Source organism: Myxine glutinosa, chromosome 12, assembly GCF_964187855.1.
Source record: "Myxine glutinosa chromosome 12, kmMyxGlut1.1, whole genome shotgun sequence".
Lineage (NCBI taxonomy): Eukaryota > Metazoa > Chordata > Myxini > Myxiniformes > Myxinidae > Myxine > Myxine glutinosa.
The window spans coordinates 18,202,341-18,224,602 of NC_136272.1; the positions used below are offsets into that span (position 1 = coordinate 18,202,341).

At 43.7% G+C, this 22,262-nt stretch overlaps 1 protein-coding gene across 8 annotated transcripts in view; it reads left to right on the forward strand.

The window, feature by feature from the left end:
* SFMBT1 (Scm like with four mbt domains 1) overlaps positions 1-18,676 on the forward strand; it is a 90,683-nt gene extending 72,007 nt beyond the window's left edge. For 7 of the 8 annotated variants that reach the window (XM_068133150.2, XM_068133154.2, XM_068133149.2 and 4 more), the window contains exons 14-21: positions 303-373; positions 593-732; positions 922-1,031; positions 1,215-1,390; positions 1,643-1,809; positions 4,550-4,882; positions 5,063-5,185; positions 17,084-18,676. In XM_068133150.2, the coding sequence (XP_067989251.2) occupies positions 303-373; positions 593-732; positions 922-1,031; positions 1,215-1,390; positions 1,643-1,809; positions 4,550-4,882; positions 5,063-5,185; positions 17,084-17,224 (1,261 nt within the window). In that variant the 3' untranslated portion in view covers positions 17,225-18,676. The remainder of the gene's footprint in view (positions 1-302; positions 374-592; positions 733-921; positions 1,032-1,214; positions 1,391-1,642; positions 1,810-4,549; positions 4,883-5,062; positions 5,186-17,083) is intronic. The other variant, XM_068133155.2, reaches the window with a different exon arrangement.
* The last annotated feature ends 3,586 nt before the right edge of the window (positions 18,677-22,262 follow it).

The window sequence follows — 22,262 nt, forward strand, 5'->3', positions numbered from 1 at the left end:
ATTTGGCTTGAGCAGCAAACGCGGTCTTTGAAGCCATTTCTGGTTGTGCACATGACCTTCTCTTGAACGTTGTTTTTTGAACATCATCACAGTTACGTCACAGCATCATCTTGTTAAGTTTGTTACCCGGCATGCGGAATGTCTGCTGTTCAATGGATCACATGGAATGTTGGTCACCATGCTTATGAAATGATATACTTGGACAAAAAAAGCTAATGATTGTTCTAGTGGTATCCCGGGACCCTGGAAGATCTTGTAGAGTAGTGCTTACCTGATTTTATTTCGTTGTTTTTTTAACTCAGGATGTCAGTTCCTCTTTCTGCTCATGATGGTTCCAAGTCCATGGACCTTACCCTCCTTTCCAGTGAGACAGGTGAGTCTTGCATGGTGTGGAACATTTAACTATGGGAGTTGTGCTGAAGGAATCGAGGTGCAATATTGTGCGAGCAAGTTGGTGAAGCTTCTGCAGATTTCTAAAGACGTGAATGGCACAACTGTGTGCAGATATTGCCTCCATGTGAGGAGTAAGCCAAAGACGTTGTACAAAAATATTGCTTTGTTGAGTAAAATGCACGCTTTTCTTGACTCATAGGACTTGGTGCTGCTCGCTACACCTGCCCAACAATATACTTCAACCACCGGTGTTTCTCTGGACCTTACCTCAATAAGGGACGAATTGCTGAGCTACCCCAGTCTGTGGGGCCTGGGAACTGCCTGCTTGTTCTTCATGAGGTCCTTTTCACATCCTTATACGTTGTTTCCTTCATTTCAGCTATGTTGTTGGCTGTCATTAATTATAACAATGCACAAGGTTCTTGAGAGCAGCAAAGGATTGTTTCCATGGTCGCCATTGAGTAGTTTTACTTATTTATTTTCATCCATGACTTCATTAATCGGCGGAAAACTCTCAATCTCACGTAGGTCTTGTCACTGCTGATCAACGCGGCCTACAAGCCAAGTCGAGTGCTAAGAGAGCTACAGCTCAAAGGACAGCCTCAGTGGGGTGGACGAGAGGAAACTATTAAGGCCAAGTGAGTGTCTAGGCCTCTATCTTAACTCTGCTGGGTTTGTGAATGTACCAAAAAAGTTGTGCTGATACTTGGAAGCAGGTGACTTCCATTTTGTCATTGTCTTATGAAGTATTTGATGGAATAAAACATTTTCTCAGTCGTAACACATATATTATGTACGGTGTGTGTTCTTGGTGCATGCAGGTACCAAGGAAAAAGCTACCGTGCCACCGTGGAGCTGGTGCGCAATGCCGAGCAAGTCACAGAGTTCTGCCGCCGTACCTGCGAGCGTCTCGAGTGCTGCCCCAACCTGTTTGGACCTGCAATGGTTACCACTGAGTGTCCTGAAAACTGCTCCATCCTCACCAAGACAAAATACAGTATGTATTTCTCACCTTGCCAATCGTAAAATGAAATGTACATTTGGAAGAAATTGTTTTGTGGTTTGGATATTTGCTTTCATGCCCCTGGGTTGAACCACCGTGCCACACAACCTCTCGCCATTCTGATGATGCAGAGTCGCCTCCCGCGTTAATAGGACCTTGTTTATCCGAAGAGCGTAAACACAGTCAAAACTTCCCAAACGTTTATTGCACGTTGTTCTAAATATTTCACCTTTTCCTGCTCGATAGCACATTATTATGGAAAGAAGCGTAACCGACGTGTGGGCCGACCTCCAGGCAGCAGTTCGAGCTCCCGGGATGCCGCCAGGAAACGCAAAAAGCGCCGCTCTTGCTTTGTGCAGAAGAAGAAGCGTGTTGGTGGTACTACGGCAGACACACCTTCTGAATCTCCTCAGGTGAATAATCCAATTTCCTCCGGTTTTTGTTGTCTTGTGATATGTGAGAACCATCCAATAAAACCGTTGATTGAATTTGCTCGATATCAGCATTATCATGTAAAGACAAAACTAAAATCAAATATCAAAACAATTGTTAAATCTGTTAGTTATCACTTTTCGCTTCCTTTCTTGTTATTTTAAAAGAAAGGCAAAGCTAAACAGTAAATGCATCTTTAATTAATTTTATAATAATATGGCACTTATGAAATGACGTCATCCACCCCAGATTGCTCGGCGCACATGTGCAGAAACCCCTAATAAGGAGGCCCCTAATAATAAGGCCCTGGACATATTTCATGCCTGCCAGATAAGGATTGTAGCACGGAATGACTGAAAACACACTGAAAACAAGAAGTCAAAATTACTTGGGAACGTACCAACAAGAAAGGGCGGTGCCTCTGCACAAATACGTTTTGGAGAACTTTATGAACTCCCCCCAAAAAGCTGATATCTTGCAGACCGTACCGCAAAGACTCCCGACTATATGGGTCCGTGCAATGCCCGATGGTTCGTAGACGAGTGTTCTAACCAAACCTTCGTGCTTCTTAACACCAATGGGAGGGTCATATCTGGGGCTTGTCGATACACAGGGGAAGTTTAAAATGATGATACTTACTATTAATCATGTTTGGGAAGAGGGGGTGGTGTTAGTGGCAGCGGAGAGGGTTATTATAAATATATATTTTTGTTTGATTCCGAAGTCCACAAGATAAATTATACTAGATTTTGCATCTATTGGTGAAAGGATGAGCATCCATTCATGTGTGTGCATGCATCTTGAATCGACAGCCAACGCTTGCTAATTATTGTTTAACAGGAAATTGTATGAACTTGACTCCTTCCATCCACAGATATTTCTCGTATTCCTAAATTTTCGTGAATCTGATTTGCATTCAGGAACAAAATGATTATGGTTAACCATCCTGAAATTTCCACTCTTTCATCTAAATGTGAACATTGTGTTTAAAAGTCTATTTGAATCACAGATTTTGCGCTAGCAACGGCAGGTTAAAATGGTCTGGCGAGCTGTACAAGTGCTGAAAACGCACACAGCGCATGCGCTAAAGGCCTTATTAGTATTCATACGTCATTTTGATGAAAGTGCCGTATTTCTGTAGAAGCAGCTGTGTCTTGTTATTTGAGGTCCTTGATTGGCTGCAAATTGCACGTGATGTAAACATGCTTTTCACAGCCAATAACTGATCCCCCATGAACAAGATGCGGCTTCCTTCACAGAAATTGGGAATATCGTTGAATTGAATTTGATGCTCACTCTAACATTTATTTGTTTTAGTACTAAGCCAGTCACACACTGGAATGGTTTGCCTATGTGAATCCCATGAGATTTCACATCAATATCACTGGGACTTTGCCCCAAGAGTCGGCTCACCTATCGATTCGGACTTGCCCATGAATAACTTATTGTATCTCAATGAATGAATGAATGAATGATCGTTTTAAGGCCATTTTCCCCGCTAGAGCTTGCGGCCCCATGACAATCATGGTTCCCTGTTTGAGGCAATGTTTTTATGGCCGGATGCCCTTCCTGGCGCCAACCCTTAATCGCCTCTTACGATGCGCAGGGATACGGTGTACCTATTCTAAACCGGGGTACACACCGGGATCATTCATCCCAGCAAGCTGGTACTCAATTTGCCGACCTCGGAAGGATGACAGGCTGAGTCAACCCCCCTGGTGTTAATTCAGCGATCGACCGGGATTCAAACCCAGGATCCTAGGATCCCAAGCCGGCACCCTAACCAATAAGCCAACACCAGGCATATCTCAATATCGCTCCTAATTTCTGCCGAGTCGGACATACTCTGTTCTCATAACCTTGTACATCGCCGACGATTTGGGGAAAAAACCTGTTTATGTCGTACTGGTGTTTTGCATGGTAGCCCCAAAGGGATTCCAGCATGATAAACGCCTTGTCAAGCAAGGTAAGTCTGACGATTGAAAAAATTTGTCCGTTTCTCAACAATCAAAAAGTAATTTGGGTTATTTCTTTTAAATATGATTTTAACCATCGGGGTTTTTGTTTTTACCAATGGTAAGCAATTTTAGATTTAATGAAACATGACGGGGGTTCACACCAGTGTATGGACATCATAATTTAGTGTGCAGCACGTGGCAACGGGTTCACATTATGCTGCGAGTGTGGCTGTGCCACTGATGCAGTGTCCCCTGTAGGTTAGGGCAGGAATTTGGAATTTATTCAGAGTGCCGGCGATAACTCACCTTATCTTCACACGAAAAACACCGTGAGATGTTTAACGTTCACCCACTAATGCTAGCAGATGGGATTCCCAAATTACAATCAATCTCTTCTGAATTAATCACAGATATCATTTTGCATAACTCGCCGACTCTTTGTGGAAAATACCGTGGGATCTTTAGTGTTCACCAACAATAAATGCTGGCAGAGGGCTTCCCAGATTAACCTCCATCGGAGGGACGGCACTCTGTGATACATGCCCTGTCTGTGAAGCAACACTCTGATCGTTTGTATTCAGTCCGATAATCAAACCCAGACTTGACAGTTCAAAGGTAAGTGTGTAATCGCTGTTTGGCACATTGGCATTGCCTGCCGACCTGTTTATCTGAATGAACCTTGGACAAATGACACAATAGGAGCTTGCTATTAAACAACACCCCTGCACCTTTTAAAGCACATGTGTTGCATTGTCTCACACAGAACAGTGTGGCTGGTGATGATGAGGACGAAGACTATGACGACGACGAAGAAGAAAGCATCAGTGATGGTTACAGCCCGAGTAGCGCTGATGGCTGCCCCAGCACCCCAGAGGTGCCCACTCCTCCAATGCCCGATAAAAAGCGCCTGCGTGTGCCACCGCTTCGTCTGCGTGCCAGCCCGCCTGCGCTGCCTCGTCCGCTCGCTCTCAACAGGGCCAAACGCAAGCGCAAGGTGCGCGCATTCTCATCCGATGAGGAAGAGCAGGAGGTTCAGAAGCAGATAGAGCATAAAGAAGAGGAGAAGGAACTGGCACCGAAGGAAGCACAGACCAAGGTGCCATTGTCGTAGCTGCTCCACCATCCTCGGTCATCCTCACGATGACCTTGCACTCTTACCACCTTTACTCGGAGCTTGTTAGCTGGTCATTTTATTAATCGAGGTGATGCTAGTTGTTTGTAAGGAAAGTTTGCATAACCACCTTTTTAAATGTTTAATCTTTTGTTTTGTTTACAGAAAGCGGAGAAGTCCGATGCTCTGAAGCTGGATAGTGACCCCCTTCAGTGGAGTGTGGCCGATGTTGTGCGGTTTATCCGCTCGACGGACTGTGCGCCACTCTCAAACATCTTCCATGAGCAGGTAGTGTGCTCTAGCTTCTGCTTTAATTCCCTTATTTCATATTTCAACCAATTTTATGTTTCCTGTTTTGAAGGGGAAACTAAGAAGGTTGATTTACTTATTTTTATCAGAAGTTTTTAAAACTTATCAAAAACTAGCTGCTTAACCACCCATAGGGTGGGTATAGAAAGTTCAACTCCAATGAATAAATATTGCCCTGAAGAGGATGCGAGATAATTGCAATGACACTGTCTGTCTGTTTGTCTCTCTGTGTGAGCCGCATAAAGGGTGTCCCTAAAGTTTTTTTTTCTTTTTGGTATACAGAATCGAGGCTCGTGAAAGAGCTAACATTTATCACACAAAAAACAAACAGACACACAAAGTATATAATAAGGGGAGCGGTAGACAAGATGGGGAGAGAAGGGGAAGCACACAAACACAACATTTGAGAGCAGGGACATCGGGAGATCTGTGGGAGGGAGAGGGCTTGGGGGGAGGAGGTGTGGGAAGGGGGGGGGGGGGGGTGGAATGAATGATCGTTTTAAGGCCATTTTTCCCCGCTAGAGCGGGGGTTAGCCTTGCGGGCCCCATGACAATCATGGTTCCCTGTTTGAGGCAATGTTTTTATGGCCGGATGCCCTTCCTGACGCCAACCCTTGGTCACGCTCTTACGCAGCGATATGGTGTGCCGATTCTGAATCGGGGTACACACCGTGATCATTCATCCCAGCAAGCTGGTACTCAATTTGCCGACCTCGGAAGGATGACAGGCTGAGTCAACCCCCCTGGCGTTAATTCAGTGATCGACCGGGATTCGAACCCAGGATCCTAGGATCCCAAGCCGGCACCCTAACCGCTAAGCCAACGCCAGGGTGGGTGAAGTATAAAACACAAGGACACTGCAAGGACTTCCAGGAAGGAAGTTGGTATTTCAAAAAAGTGAATTTGGGGTGAAATTAGCAGGGTTAGAAAAGATCAAGGTTTTGGATGGGGGAAGATAAGAGATGGTGGTGAACAGCTGTTTTAAAGACCTGGAGGGAGGAGTGGGATTGAACAGAATGAGGGAGTTTGTTCCAGAAGTGGGAGAAAAGAGGAATGAAAGAGTGAAGGTGAGCAGAGAGTCTTGATTTTGGCAGTTTAACCATAAGAGGGTTGCAGGCAAATCTTGTGCGACCTGTAGGAATATTTGGGGGACAGAGCCCAGAGAGAGCCGGAGAGGAGTCGGTAGAAAACAGAAAGACCACCAACCTGCCTGCGGTGAGTGAGTGAAAGGCCCTTGGAGTTAGCTTCATCGCGGGATATTCCAATGATTCTAAAAGCTTTGGTTTCAACAGCGTGAAGCCGAGCTAGGTGTGAGGTAGGAGCACCAGCCCAGAGGGGAGAGCAGTATTCCATCAAGCTGCGGATGAAAGCTTTGTATGTGGTGAGGAGCTCAGGTGTGCCAAGGAAGGACGTCGCACGATGGAGGCGGCGACTGGCTTTGGAGGCCTTTAACGGTTTAATTGAAGAAATGCATCATAGGCAAAACATTTATTTGTAAGGTTGGCTCATCAGTTGTTCGAAATGTGTCCCACCAATCTCAAAACATGTTTGTAAACAGAAAAGCAGGTTTCTCTGAATGTTCTTCAGCATATCTGGGCTAATTGAGCTGACGTCATCTCAAATTTGTTGTTTGAGATTTTCTAAACTGTTCATTTTCACCGTATAAACTCGTGATTTCAAATTCCCCAGATAGCGAAATCCATAGGATTGAAGTCTGGGGATCTTGGTGCCCACTCTCTCGTTTCTCTTCGACCAATCCACCTGTTTGCAAAGTTTTCATTCAACCAATGATGGACAGATAACGCATAGTGTGGTGGTGCGCCATCTTGCATAAACCACTCGGGTTTCATACCGATCTCTTCAAGTTGCAGCATTAATTCATCTCGTAACATAACCAAGTACCGTTCTGCGTTCACGGTTTAATTGAAGAACGACCGGTCCACGCATGCGATCATCTCATATACCACACCAAACCATCACTCGGTCAGCACCTTGTTCCTTACTCGGTTTATACCAGTTGGGGTTTTCCTGGGATCAATAGCAACAATGTTGCTTGTTAACCTCACCGTTCACATAAAAATTGCCTTCATCAGAAAAAAAAACTCCTTTTACGAAGTTTGGATCTGCGTCATTTCCAGAAATCATGAACACATTTCTTTGCGTCTGTCTGCATCGTCCTCTGAGAGGTGTTGCAGTTTGCACGGATGAAATTTGTATTTCTTCAACACCTTGTGTACGGTGCTCTTTGGAATCCTTAACTCGGCAGATGTTCGCCTAATTGTTTTTTTCGGGCTTGCAGTAACCTTGGCAATGATAACTTCTTGAACATCGTCCGCAACGCTAGGGCGACCTCCATGGGGTTTGTCAGTGACTGATCCTGTTGCTCTGAATTTGCTGAAAAGTCTTGCTACTGATGACTGGCTCAATTATTTTCCTGGATGATTTTTAGCTCACCTGGAACGAAGTTCAGGGTAGCTTATGCGATGGCGCGTTGTCCGTCCGTCCGTCTGTCCGTAAACACCTGAAACTTCTTCTCCGAAACCGCTGATGGGATTGTGACCAAACTTGGCACAAATGATATTTGTTGTGTTGTGACTAAAGTTTGTTCACGGCATTAAAATAATTTGGGGTTTAAGGGGTCTACCAGGGGTCAAAGTGCATCCAGATTAGACCCCAAAATAGGAATTCGCTTTTTTCTCAGGAACTACACACAATATTTCGATGAAACTTGACCACAACCTTCACCACCCGTGATGTACCAACGTTTGTTCACGGCATTAAAAAAAGATCTGCCCCTTTGGGAGTCTACGGGGGATTTCCCCCCAAAATAAGTATTTGCTTTAGAAACTACACACAATTTCGATGAAACTTCACCACAACCTTCATCACCCGTGATGTACCGAAGTTTGTTCACGGCACGAAGAAAATCTAATTTTAAAGGGGTCTATGGGGGGGTCAAAGTGGGTCCAGGTTTGACCCCCCAAAATAGATATTTGCTTTCTTCTCTGAAATTACACAAACGATTTCGATGAAACTTCACCACAACCTTCATCACCCGTGACGTACCAAAGTTTGTTCACGGCATTTAAAAAATATCGGTCCCTGAAGGGGTGTATGGGGGTGTTTCCCCCAAAATAGGTATTTGCTTTTTTCTCAGAATATACACACGCAATTCTGATGAAATTTGACCACAACCTTAATCACCCGTGTTATACCAAAGTTTGTTCAGAGCATTAAAAAAATCGGGCCGTGAGGGGTCTACTGGGGGGCTTCCCCCCAAAATAGGTATTTGCTCTTTTCTCTGAAACTACATGCACAATTTCGATGAAGCTTCACCACAACCTTCATCACCAGTGATATACCAATGTTTGTCAAGGCATTAGAAAAATTGTGGTCTGGGGAGGTATACAGGATTGGTGGGTGGGGGTGGGAGGGGAGGTGGTGGGAAGGGTTTAGGGTTTCTTCCCAAAATAGGTATTTTTTTGTTTGTTTAAAGTCTTACGATTATGTTGGTATGATTCTACATGCTGCCCTGTCTTCTAGCAAGCATTGAAATTGATTTAAAATACCTTGATTCAGTGTAGTGTGTTGTTTATTATACCAGGTGAGCACCAGGGGTATTGCCCTTATGTTTATTGAATTCTTCTGCAACTTTTCTATGTGACCACCCTTCACGTCCACATAATAAGATGATCTCGATGCGTTCTTGTAAATTCAGCGCCATGGGTTCTTAAAAAGAGCCTGGTGTTGGCTTAGCGGTTAGGGTGCGGCTTGGGATCCTAGGATCCTGGGTTTGAATCCCGGTCGATCGCTGAATTAACACCAGGGGGGTTGACTCAGCCTGTCATCCTTCTGAGGTCGGCAAATTGAGTACCAGTTCACTGGTAATTCCGTGTCGCAAAAGGCGACTAACAGGGCTGGTGGCAGGAAGGGCATCCGGCCATAAAACATTGCTTCAAAAAGGGGACCACGGTGCCCGAAAAAGGCCAACCCCTGCTCTGCGGGGAAAAATGGCCTCGAAAGGTGGTTTATGGGTTCTTAAAATATAAAAAAATACATTAGGTAAATTAAATAATTTCCTATGATGCGTGACTTTGTGGACACTCTGTATTTTTGCTTTCAAAATGCTTTTCTCTACAACTGCCTGTCCGATCGATGTGAAACGTTATACAAAGGAGGGATTTCCATGGAGAATATTTTATTTTTCATTCTGATGTCATAGGTCACATGATATGGCAGCCATGTTGGAGTAATGTGAAAAAAAGGACATAATTTTCTCCGAAACCGCTCAAAGAAAACAAAAATTGAAACGGCATATGTCATCAACTCCCAAGGGTATAGGGTGATGATGATGAGGTCATCGGTGAAGTGGTATTCCTGCAATAATTGTTTGAATTGAAATCCTTCTCCAAAAATGTGAAACTTCAAATATCTGATCTTTGACCCGATGTGAGTGAATAATTAATTTTTTGACATTCATAACACATGCCAAGAAACGATGTGACATAATACAGTGCTTGGATGATATGGGTATCTGGTCCATAAGAGCAGTGGGCTATAATAGTAGCGTGTTCAATCAACGATGATATTTTTGTTCAGAATGAATGCGCAAGGCGAGACTATGTGCTCGCTCTACGAGTGCTGTTCTTGTTAAATATGGAATTGATAATTATTTGATTCAGTAATAAGCACATGTGACACGGAAATAACGACGTACTTGATAGATGCAAATATACTCACTCTGCCCATTATAGTACTGTATATACAGGATCGGCATACACATATCGGCATATACAGGAGCCTGGTGTTGGGCTCGCGGCTAGGGTTCCGGCTTAGGATCCTAGGATCCTGGGTTCGAATCCCGGTCGATCGCTGAATTAACGCCAGGGGGGTTGACTCAGCCTGTCATCCTTCCGAGGTCGGCTAATTGAGTACCAGTTCACTGGTAATTCCCTGCTTGTCGTAAAAAGGCGACAAACAGGGTTGGCGGCAGGAAGGGCCGGCCGTAAAAACATTGCTTCAAAAAGGGGACCAAAAAACAACAACAACCACGGTCCCCGAAAAAGGCCAACCCCCGCTTGCGGGGAAAAATGGCCTCTAAAGGTGGTTTTTTATATACAGGATCGGCATACCCAGAAATTGTAGGTCGACGTGGTGACAGCGGGATGAAGTGGACGCATCCATGTACACTCTACATGTAGCAATATAAGATGTTCAACTGCCGTCAGGGAAGCGACAGGATGGATTCAGTGCTGGACATCTTCACCAAAATCTAACAAATTCATACTTGTTGCACACTCAATTTGTTCACCGAGTTTTGTCCGAATCCGTCCATACCTTTTTTGAGTTATCGTGGTCACAGACAAACAGACAGAGGTGAATACATAACCTTCTTCCACCTTCAGTGGTGGAGGTGATTCGCCTCTCCGTAAGGACAGGTTCTTTGCAAGTGTACTCAAACCTGCAGCATTTCACCAATTTGTGGGACTTGTCTCATCAACTCCCGGAAATATCCAAGAAAATCCCTACCAAGTTAAATACAAACAAGTGCAGTGGTTAAGTTGAGTTCATTTTAATAGTAATGTTAATAGATGGAAAACAAGTCAATTGTGATAGTTTCGGCCTCAACAAGAGTGGAGGAAGGCTATTACCCTGCAGTGGACTAAAATAGACTGGTATGATGATGAATGATGTTAGATCGATGTAATGCATTTTGGATAAATGAACTGGCATACTAGGCCTTCTCCTGTCTACAGATTTTAATTTCAAAATAAATATTTTCCAGAGATCTCATTTTAATAGGAAGACAGTTAATACTTATATGACTTTTATCCAGCAATATCTCCTTCAGAGATCAATATTAATGCTGCAAGGTTATACATCAAAACTTGCAACAGGAAACGAGACGAGTCATTGATGTGAAGCTCGCTGGTGTGAGTAAAAAAACCACCTTTAGAGGCCATTTTTCCCCGCAAAGCGGGGGTTGGCCTTTTTCGGGAACCGTGGTTGTTGTTGTTTTTCGGTCCCCTTTTTGAAGCAATGTTTTACGGCCGGATGCCCTTCCTGACGCCAACCCTTTTTGCCGCCTTTAACGACAAACAGGGAATTACCAGTGAGCTGGTACTCAATTAGCCGACCTCGGAAGGATGACAGGCTGAGTCAACCCCCCTGGCGTTAATTCAGCGATCGACCGGGATTCGAACCCAGGATCCTAGGATCCTAAGCCGGCACCCTAGCCGCTAGCCCAACATCAGGGCGAGTGCACAAGTTTATTTGCTTTTACAAACGTCATTTCCCTTGGGGTTTATGTGAGTGTGTGCACATCACTACTTCCATTTCCCCTACGGTAAGACATTGGTCCGACAGGATTGTGCAGAGGTAATGCGCATAATTTTGAGCCGCCTTGCCTGGGTTCTATTCCGGATTCGACTATAAACTGTCCCTCGGATGGACGTTAAAGGTCCACAGACACGGAATCTCACTCAAAATGCATTTGATGTCATCCAAATGAGTCTTTTTATGGTGAATTCAAATATGGCATTGATTTTTTGTTATATTCACTCTGAAACATTAAAAATTAAAGAAAACCGAACCACTTGGGAACGCCCCTAAAAATTCTGCCCCATACCTCAAAGCCGATGACGTAATCCATGTGACGTCACCTCCAGAACGCAGCTCGCTCGCAAGCATGCTCCACGTGCATTTGCTTGATACAAATCAAACACTTATTTTAACTCCAATTTACATTCTGTTTCCACTTTTAGTGAGAGGTTGGGGTCTGTGCAACCATTCATCAACTTTATTTTGTGCAAATCGGATACTTTTTAGCCGAGTTACCTCAGTCAGTCCGTGAGTTGTTAATTATTTAATTCACCCATAGTTGAATATGTGCAGGCTACTCCACGGAGCAACCTTGCGGGCTTGTTTTAACTCCAATTTACATTCTGTTTCCACTTTTAGTAAGAAGTAGGGGTCGGTGAAACCATTCATAAACTTTATTTGGTGCAAATCGGATAATTTTTAGCCGAGTTACCTCAGTCAGTCCGTGAGTTGTTAATTATTTAATTCACCCATAGTTGAATATGTGCAGGCCGCTCCACGGAGCGACCTTGCGGGCTTGTTTTAACTCCAATTTACATTCTGTTTCCACTTTTAGTGAGAAGTAGGGGTCGGTGAAACCATTCATAAACTTTATTTGGTGCAAATTGGATAATTTTTAGCCGAGTTACCTCAGTCAGTCCGTGAGTTGTTAATTATTTAATTCACCCATAGTTGAATACGTGCAGGCTGCTCCACGGTGCGACCTTGCGGGCTTGTTTTAACTCCAATTTACATTCTGTTTCCACTTTTAGTGAGAAGTAGGGGTCGGTGAAACCATTCATAAACTTTATTTGGTGCAAATTGGATAATTTTTAGCCGAGTTACCTCAGACCGTGAGTTGTTAATTATTTAATTCACCCATAGTTGAATACGTGCAGGCTGCTCCACGGAGCGACCTTGCGGGCTTGTTTTAACTCCAATTTACATTCTGTTTCCACTTTTAGTGAGAAGTAGGGGTCTGTGAAACCATTCATAAACTTTATTTGGTGCAAATTGGATAATTTTTAGCCGAGTTACCTCAGACCGTGAGTTGTTAATTATTTAATTCACACATAGTTGAGTACGTGCAGGCTGCTCCACGGAGCGACCTTGCGGGCTTGTTTTAACTCCAATTTACATTCTGTTTCCACTTTTAGTGAGAAGTAGGGGTCTGTGAAACCATTCATAAACTTTATTTGGTGCAAATTGGATAATTTTTAGCCGAGTTACCTCAGACCGTGAGTTGTTAATTATTTAATTCACACATAGTTGAGTACGTGCAGGCTGCTCCACGGAGCGACCTTGCGGGCTTGTTTTAACTCCAATTTACATTCTGTTTCCACTTTTAGTGAGAAGTAGGGGTCTGTGAAACCATTCATAAACTTTATTTGGTGCAAATTGGATAATTTTTAGCCGAGTTACCTCAGACCGTGAGTTGTTAATTATTTAATTCACACATAGTTGAGTACGTGCAGGCCGTTCCACGGAGCGACCTTGCGGGCTTATCAACGAGGCGAGGCGTGACACACATGTGTCTCAGCATACCTCAGATCAAGATCAAGCAAATCAAAAGTAGAGTACGTACAAATTACACGGAACGGATCGCGGGCCGAAGCATAGCGAATCGAGATGGCATGGACTTCGTTCTGGAGATGATGTCACCGGTCACGTGACCTGCGGGCTTGTCAACAAGGCGAGGCGAGACACACATGTGTCTCAGCATACCTCAGATCAAGATCAAGCAAATCAAAAGTAGAGTATGTACAAATTACACGGAACGGATCGCGGGCCGAAGCATAGCGAATCGAGATGGCATGGACTTCGTTCTGGAGATGACGTCACCGGTCACGTGACCTGCGGGCTTGTCAACAAGGCGAGGCGTGACACACATGTGTCTCAGCATACCTCAGATCAAGATCAAGCAAATCAAAAGTAGAGTACGTACAAATTACACGGAACGGATCGCGGGCCGAAGCATAGCGAATCGAGATGGCATGGACTTCGTTCTGGAGATGACGTCACCGGTCACGTGACCTGCGGTTCGCTGAACTCCACTGTTTTGAGGGGCGGGGCATAGCAAGTTGTGAAAAACACTACAAATGTTCAAAATATTGGTCTAATTATCCCATTGTTGATTTAAAAAAAGAAACATGGGTGATTTCTTCACTAGGAAGGTCAAGTTAATATATAAATAACCAGAAACTTTTGAATTACATGGGACCTTTAAGTGGTGTGTTCTGTCTGCTGACATTAGCTTGGGGATGTTGAAGATTCCAAGGTGTCTCGCATGAAGATAAGGCGAGTTATCACCAGCATCCTGGTGAAATTACAATTTCCCACCTCCTATAGTCAAACATTGAATCTAGTCAGCCGTTTCATCGAAAACTTAGGCCAAAAACTTTGCCCGGGCGACCCCACAAGAAGGTAGGATTGATTGGGGCAGTCAAAGAGATCGGAGAGGACTGTAAGACATGATCCTTACCATTCCCCCTCAATAACCTCTATATTAGAGTGGTCTTTATTTGCAGGTAAAATCCAAAGTCAAAAGTTCTAAAGCCGTCAAACCCTAATTTCGTTCCAATGTACAAAATAATCACGTCAGACTTCATCCGTTTTAAACCGCGGAGCTTTTTGAGGTTGATGTTCTGGACTGCCGTGGCATGGTACTGGTGGGGTGACGTGTTTAGTCACTTTTGCATTCATATTGTTTCCTATTTGCTGTTTGGCAAGTGGCTATGGCCCTGCTCTTCTTGAAAGAACAATGATTTATATTCTTCGTTCTTTATTATGATGGTATTACACTCCTCAATAAGGGTCACACACCTTCCGGTATTGTCATTTGCCACCTTCTAGTGTTCAAATGTCTGTAGTGCCTCTCTGAGCTCCCAAGACTTCGGGTTGGAATCGTGAAAAACATTTGGAATTTTGAGGCGCTTGAAGAAGTCCATTGTGTTCAATATTTTCAATTGACATGTCCTTAGACTTCGTGACATTCATCTGGATGCACAATGAAGGTTTATCCATGCATTATCCTTCTTGAGGTTTATCAAGGCTGCGAGTAGCATTATTGACTGATGCCAGCAGACGGGACATCCAGTTTAACGTCCATCCGAGGGATGGTGCACACATTGATGCCTCGTCCTGACATTGAGACTCGAGGAAGACAGTTTGTAGCTGGGCTGGGATTCGAACCCAGGTTAGACAGCTCAGAAACTAGTGTGCATACCTCGAGGCCATCCTGTGAGCCCTCAAAGTGGCATGGGCAGCAGTGAATATCATGCCCTGAGGTAGACTCGACCAACAAAGATGCAGTTGTCACGGAGTGTTCTTTTCTCACGGCCAGTGAGCTTAAACGGTCTCCTAAACATCTAGATATTGAGGGCATATATGGCCTTGCCATCCATTTTGCATGATGCTGGGCTCCAGTTGCTATAAATTGAATTCCACGAGGAGGGATGCCACCAAGTTGTCTATATTCAGAACTAGCAGGAGTACCTGGCGTTGCCGGATGAGGAGGGGGGTGGGGGGGGAGCTGGGAGTCTGGAGAGGAAGGGAGTGGGGTGAGTGGAAGGTCGTGAGGTGGGGAAGGGAGTGGGAGGGCAAAGATATACTACATATACATATATACATCTTTTTGGGGGGCGGAGGGGCTTTGACAGGCTCCTCCGTTTTGGGGGAGGGGGGAAGGGATGGAGGAAGAATTTACCCATGTAAAGAGTGCTTTAACCTCAGTGTTTCCCAGGTAAAAAAGGAAATTGTAATACCCTCTGCCACCATCACCAGGTGGTGCTACACGGTACACATTTACATAGAGAATTTACGCTCCTCTCCCGGTCCCCCACACCCCCGAATGAGGCCGCGGCCACATAGCCTGTGTTACCCCCCAGCCAAAGTTGTATTTGAACCCCGAGTAAAGTATATTCGTGTTTATAGCTGGAGTACCTGGTGTTGCTCAAGCGAAAAAGAAACATTAACATATTTGAAATGAGGGCAAATATAATGGAAAAGCAATTGCATCCAAATCAGAATCCATCACAAATGTCAATTCATCATTTTACCTTTTCGTTCAATATCTGCTGATGAATGTACCGTTCATCACGTTTCTGAGTTAAGTATGATGACGTTAAGGAGGAAGAAGAAGCTTTACTACCAACTTCGTACACTTCCGGAATTGTTTGATTTATTTGTGTTTAAATGTTTGTGAATTGTTTTGTATTTATTTATGCGAATGTGTACTTGTATATAATTATAACTGTCATTAATCAAAAAGGCTTTGACACTATAGAGAGATTTTTTTTTTTTATCCAAAAAAACGAACTTTTTTTTTCGAACTTTTTTTATTTTTATTTTTTTTGCCTAAAACACTCCCACACACTCACTGATGAACCTCTGAAAGTTTGACAGACCAACGGCTCTCTTATATAGTAGATGTGCAGAAATAATATGAGCCACAAGGTAAAACTTCAACCTCATTAATCCTGATGTTGATTTACCACACTCTGTTATAGAGCATCGGTGCTGCTGAAGCAGTTTATTGGTGAGAATTATCCTGGGAGGTTTGCCATTGCCTTCCCAGCAGTAGTTAGTGCAGGAATTTGGAACTTGTTCAGGGTGCTGGCGATAGCTCGACTACGCTTCGCGAAGGACACCATGGAGTTTTTAGCATCCACCAACTAATGCCAGGAGATGGAACTCGCAGTTTAACGTCCATCCGAGCAACGGCACACACGATGATGAATCGACGTGCCTGTGAAACACGGCGATTCCGGTTCATAGCTGAGTCGGGGTTCAAACCCAGGCGAGATGGCCTAGAGGTGAGTGTGCTGATGTGCTAACAACTCTAGGCCGTCCTGCCAGCCCCAACTTCATTTAGCGACCCCTAAATGTTAATCGATCTATATATTAGCATCATTTCCGTCAGCAAAGCGACGGGTCTTATATTGTAGTATTAGCATAAAAGGAGCCGTGGCTATCTGTTTGTCGTGCTATAACTTGAGAATGGATTCATGGATTTCAATGAAACCAACGACGGTGGATTTGGGGAACTCCCAAGAAGGTTTGCGACACACACAAAAAAGGGAAAGATTGGTATTCCCGTCAGCGAAGCAACGGGTCTTGTATGCTGATATGGATAAAATTTGGTGTGAAATATTTCTATGTATATTGGACCAAAATATGTGAGTGAGAGTGTTGAAAATCTGAACTTCAACAATGAGGACCACCCTACTGTATATGGTAGTGGCCTAGTTATGCAGCCCCTGGACTTGACATCCCATTCTCTGTTTTGTTGTCTTGTAGGAAATTGATGGCCAGGCTCTGCTGCTGCTCACACTGCCTACCGTGCAGGAGTGCATGGAACTCAAGCTCGGCCCAGCGATCAAACTCTGCCATCAAGTGGAACGAGTCAAATTGGCTTTCTACGAGCAGTTCGCCAGCTGAGTCTCGTGCCTCGGCCTTGCGCGCTCTGCATTTTCCTTTCTGCTACTCGTGGCACCATCGGACGGCGTTCGCCACCGACTGCAATTCTCGGCAGGACGTCCTCTTTGGTTGCCCTCGGTGCCCGTGTTCCTGCTCCCGTGGAGGATGCCAATGGGTGACCATGAAATTTCGATCTGTGCAAGAAAAAGTTTCTTCTTCTATTGGCTTGGAGGGCAAATGGAGACCTCAATTTTACGATTGATGGCCGTGTATTTCATCCCTACCTATAACACGTTCATCGGTCGTTGTGACATTGACTTGTGGATTGATTTTAAATCGACTCGTGCGATGAAATTGCTTTTCCTTTTAAGATGCATAACAGAACATTACACATGGTTGTGTCGTCCCACAAAGTGGTGCGGCATGCTCGACCGGGTTGAGGATTCACCGGAGCGAAGGAACGTACACGGTCATGCAGAGGAGTTCGCCCCTTCACACGCTATGAGAGGTGACGATCTAGATGTGGTTTGCCCATTTAGATGAGGTTTTTCTGCCCATCTAGATGTTAAAGAGTGGCTGTGGGTTGGCTGGGATTTTTATTATTATTATTAATAATATTTTTTTGGAGGGCATCCTTCATTTTAAACCCGAACAGCAAAGCTGCGCCACCGAGCGATACGCGGCATTTCTTCCTCCGCGCTGCCGAGGGGAAGGTTTTAAAGGCATTTTGACACTCCAGTTAACCTTATTTAAAATGTTTGATCGCCTCAGAGATCAAGGTATCCACAAGACGAGACGGTCAAAACGCCGTCCGCGTGCGCTTGATTCCGCCTTCAGTTGCCCGTTTCAATTCCATCCATGTGGAATTACAATTCCACTTCTTTTTCTGACTTCACGTTAGACATTCCACTCCAGCACTGACATGTTTTAATTCTATTATTATTATTATTTTATTTTTTTTGCAATATGCCCAGGCTCTCTTGCTAATGAATTGATCTCTAGGCCTTTTAGCAGTACAGTGCTGAATTGTGTTCCATGCGAATGTCTGGTATTTTTCTACTTTCATTCACTCTTTGGTGAAATCTGAGGACAGGGTTCCTTTTGAGGCTTTTAAGTAAATCCTCCTCTTCTTCTTTTTTTATATTTTTGGTTAAAAGCTTGTGTGGTCGTTTTGAAGTCTGCGGTTCAGTGTTGTGAATGCGGACAGTATTACTTCAGTCATGGGTGGAAGAGGCTGGGCAGCCTTTTTGTGCGCGCTTGCTGCTAAATAGGACAGACAATCTACCTTTCTGCGTTCTCTATTAACCTCAGACATTTGGCTTTGGCTGTAATTTTTCTTTAACATTTTAACCAAGCATGTACATTATTTTGTTGCATTGCCGCAATGGATTTTTTTTTGTGCTTTTTTTTTTTAATGTAAATACTGCTTTATGATACAGACTGTGATCAAAAATAAAAAAAGTTATATTTTGAGGTTGTTTTGATCGGGTCATAAAATGGTAAATAGGATCTGCATTGTGTGGCAGCACGGAACCACCGTCGGGCTTTGTGGGGCTAACATGTCTATTCTCTGCTGATGTCGACCCCCCCAGCCGAACCCCCACTTTTTAGTAAAGCAGGTTATCCTCCCCCCATTGGAATTAGTTACATTGGTGCATTCTACCCTCTTTCTCCAGCAAGGTCGAGAATCAATGTAGCCATTTCTTTAATTTACAGCATTGCCAAAGGCCAAATTGGCTGGAAGGATGGGCTAGAGGTATACACTCACCACTAAGCTGTCTCGCCTAGGTTTGAATCCTGACTCGGCTATAGACCGTCACCCTAGTGTTTCACAGGCATGGTAATTCATCCATACGTGTTGCGGTCCCTTGGATGGACTTTAAATGGTATCTCGTCTGCCAGTATTAGTGGATGTTAAAGATCCCACGGTGTCCTTCGCGAAGAGTAGACAAGTTATCACCGACACTCTCAACAGATTTCAAATTCCTGCCCTTCATACTTTGTGTGGTGTCAGGACTGGCCAGTCGGTTCATGAAAGACTTGACCAAAGGCTTCCCCCTGCCAACCCCACAACAACGTGGGAATAATTCTGGAGAAGAACAGTTGAGAAAAGAAGAAGATTGCCCAAAGCCAAGTTTTAAAAAACCGACAGCAAACACAAATGAACATCATTTAAGTCAGAAAACACAAAACAGGAATGTTTTTTTTTTCGTGACGTTCTTTCCCAATTCTACTTCATCAAGCACTTGATTCCATATGTTTGTAGATTTCTAAATTGCGCAAATGAGCTGAGTGGAAACGGAAGGTATTTTTTCATTACTTGGCCAAGAACTTTGACATAACAGATAAAGTGAGCACGTGACAAAAGACACCAGCTTATACCCATTTGTGTTTAAGAACTCCTTTATTCTTTCATAATTTGTTATTTGTGTCAAAAGTGCCAATCACATCCATTGGAGGCAATGCATAAAGGGATTTTCAAAGCCAAACTAGCTCAAACATGAGCTACGCCTCCTGAGCTCGCTACCTTCCGGAGACTCGCAGATGAACTCGGAGCTGGTGCACTTGACTTTAAGTAATTTCTTGTCCAGGTTATATTGCTGAACTAGCTTGGGAGTTTGGGGTAACAGGAATAATTGTGGAATTATTTTTATTAACTCAACTGGTTGTTGCTCTTTCAAGGAAAAACAGCTCTATATTCTACAAAATTAATATGTGCGTACTTTTATTGAAGAAGGTGGTTATGGTATATTTTAACTTCAGCTACTCTTGATCAACATTAAACTACAATGGCACTCGGTAGAGAGCATACCTCCACCAAGTTGAACAATTTACATTTTGTATCTCGCTGATAGGCCTGATCTGGATTCGGACCTGAACCAAGATCCAATCGGCTTGTTCTTATCACCTAACCAACTCATCCACCACATTTTGTCATAATCCGTCCACAATTTTTGATATATTGTGCTATATATTGTTTTTTTGGCCATATATCTCAGTGGTGAAGAATGACTTAAAGAGCACCTTACCTTACCCCACGTGGTGTTCAAGTAGATAATTCAATAAAATAAAATTATGATTTTAAAGATCATTTTAAAAAATCCAGGAGTTTACCGCCGTTGATGCAGTCTTATACACCGCCTTATTTAACATGTCCGAGTACTGCAAAACTGGAGGATTTGGGATTGCTAAAAATGTGATTTGTGCTCTACAGTGTTCAAGTTTATAATTAAATTGCAATAAGTTAAAAAATATTGTCATGTCTCCAGGGTTAAGACCCCAAGAGGGGGAATAACTGAAATGAGCTTTATTCTGAGGCGTATATCCAACTTGGCGGTATTATCTTTTTGTGCGCGCGGGAAGGCTGGAAGTCTTACCTGATCGGGATCACATGCAGGGGTTATCCGAACACACAAACAAAGACGGGACAGCAAAATCCACAATACAAGAAAAGTAAGATTCGACAAATAATGATTTAATGAAAATAAATGCAAATAACAATGAAAGGTGAGGTAAAACTAAAATTCTTCATTGAGACATCTCCACTCAGACTCATATACAAACAAACAAGGGGAAAACGAAAGAAAAAGAAAATAAATAATGCTTTGTTCATCGGCCGGCACTCAGCTCTGCATTCCCAAATGGCTCTCAAGGTTTTCTGGTCGCTCGTCACATCCAAACCATGGCGTGGAGTCGCACTCCTCGACGTCCAGAGGAAACACGACGCAGACCCAGTCCACTGCAGACGTTGATCCTGTGCCTTGTAGTTCTGACAGCCCCGAACCCCAGTTTCTCACCAGCCCTTTCCCAAGAGTGCACACGAACCAAAGACCACATGCCGGCGACCAGGGCGGAACAAGAGGGAAATGGGACTGCCCACGATCAAAGACAGAACCAGAAAAGAGAGTAAGATGGTGCGACCGCGTCTTTTTTAAAATCTTCACTCTCCAATGTTCCACGATTGCGTCGAGCTCCACTCGATCATCGCATCGCGCCTCCACCAATCACGAAGGCCGGCCGTGGCCTCCTCATTACTAGTCGTCGGTAACGGAGTCTAATCTCCATTCGGGAATGTTTGGATGACGTCGAAGGCCGTGAGGCGGGGCTTGTGTGCCGCCGTTGTAGTTATTGTAATTGCGGCCCTTTTTGATGCAATAACATAACAACGAAGGGAAAATCACAGAGCAATTATACACTGGGGTTTATTCTTAAGCCCTACCTAATTAGCATAGCTCCACCCCTCGTATGGAGACACATATATGATCTTATTCTATAGAGATTCCCCACTCGGTTACATCGGGCTGGATTCTTCTTCTTTGCGACACTTGGAGCATGCTAAACCTACACTATTATATCTCGACTAAGGTATTTAATCCCCTTACCCTCACAAACGTAATAATATTGTGAAAGTTTTATTAAAATAATTAATTTCAGAAGTTTACCACCGTTGTTGCAGTCTTATACACCGCCTTATTTAACATGTCAGAGTACTGCAAAACTTGAGGTTTTTTGAAATTGCTAAAAATGTGATTTGTGTTCTTCAGTTATTCGTGCCTGTTGTTTGTGTCCTTTAAAATGTCCTTAGAAACAGTAACTTTCCTGTTTGAAATGATTTTCAATTTTGATTGACTCCCAGACAGGCAGAGTAAAAGTTTGTCACATTCCTGTCTACCCATGGGTGATCGGGATGAATTCACAGCGAAAGTTCTGCTAAACTACACATTCGTTTTCCGATTTGTGTTCAAAATATAACATTCAATTGAGATGAAGTTGTTCCTCGATCATAAACTGACATTTGTGGACAGACAGAAGTGAACCAAATTTGCTTAACCATGCTTTTCGCTTCACGTGTGCGAGGTAATAAAAAAATTCTAGTATCCGTATCAGAATCCGGATCTTCACCAAAATCGAATCGATTCATCCCTGTCGGAATCTTTTCGGACGTATCGGACGAAAGCGTTTCATCCGAATCTGTCCATAACGTTTTGAGATATCCTTGTCACAGCAAACAGGGATAAAAACAGAATCTTCACCCACTGTAGGTGGTGGAGTTAATTAC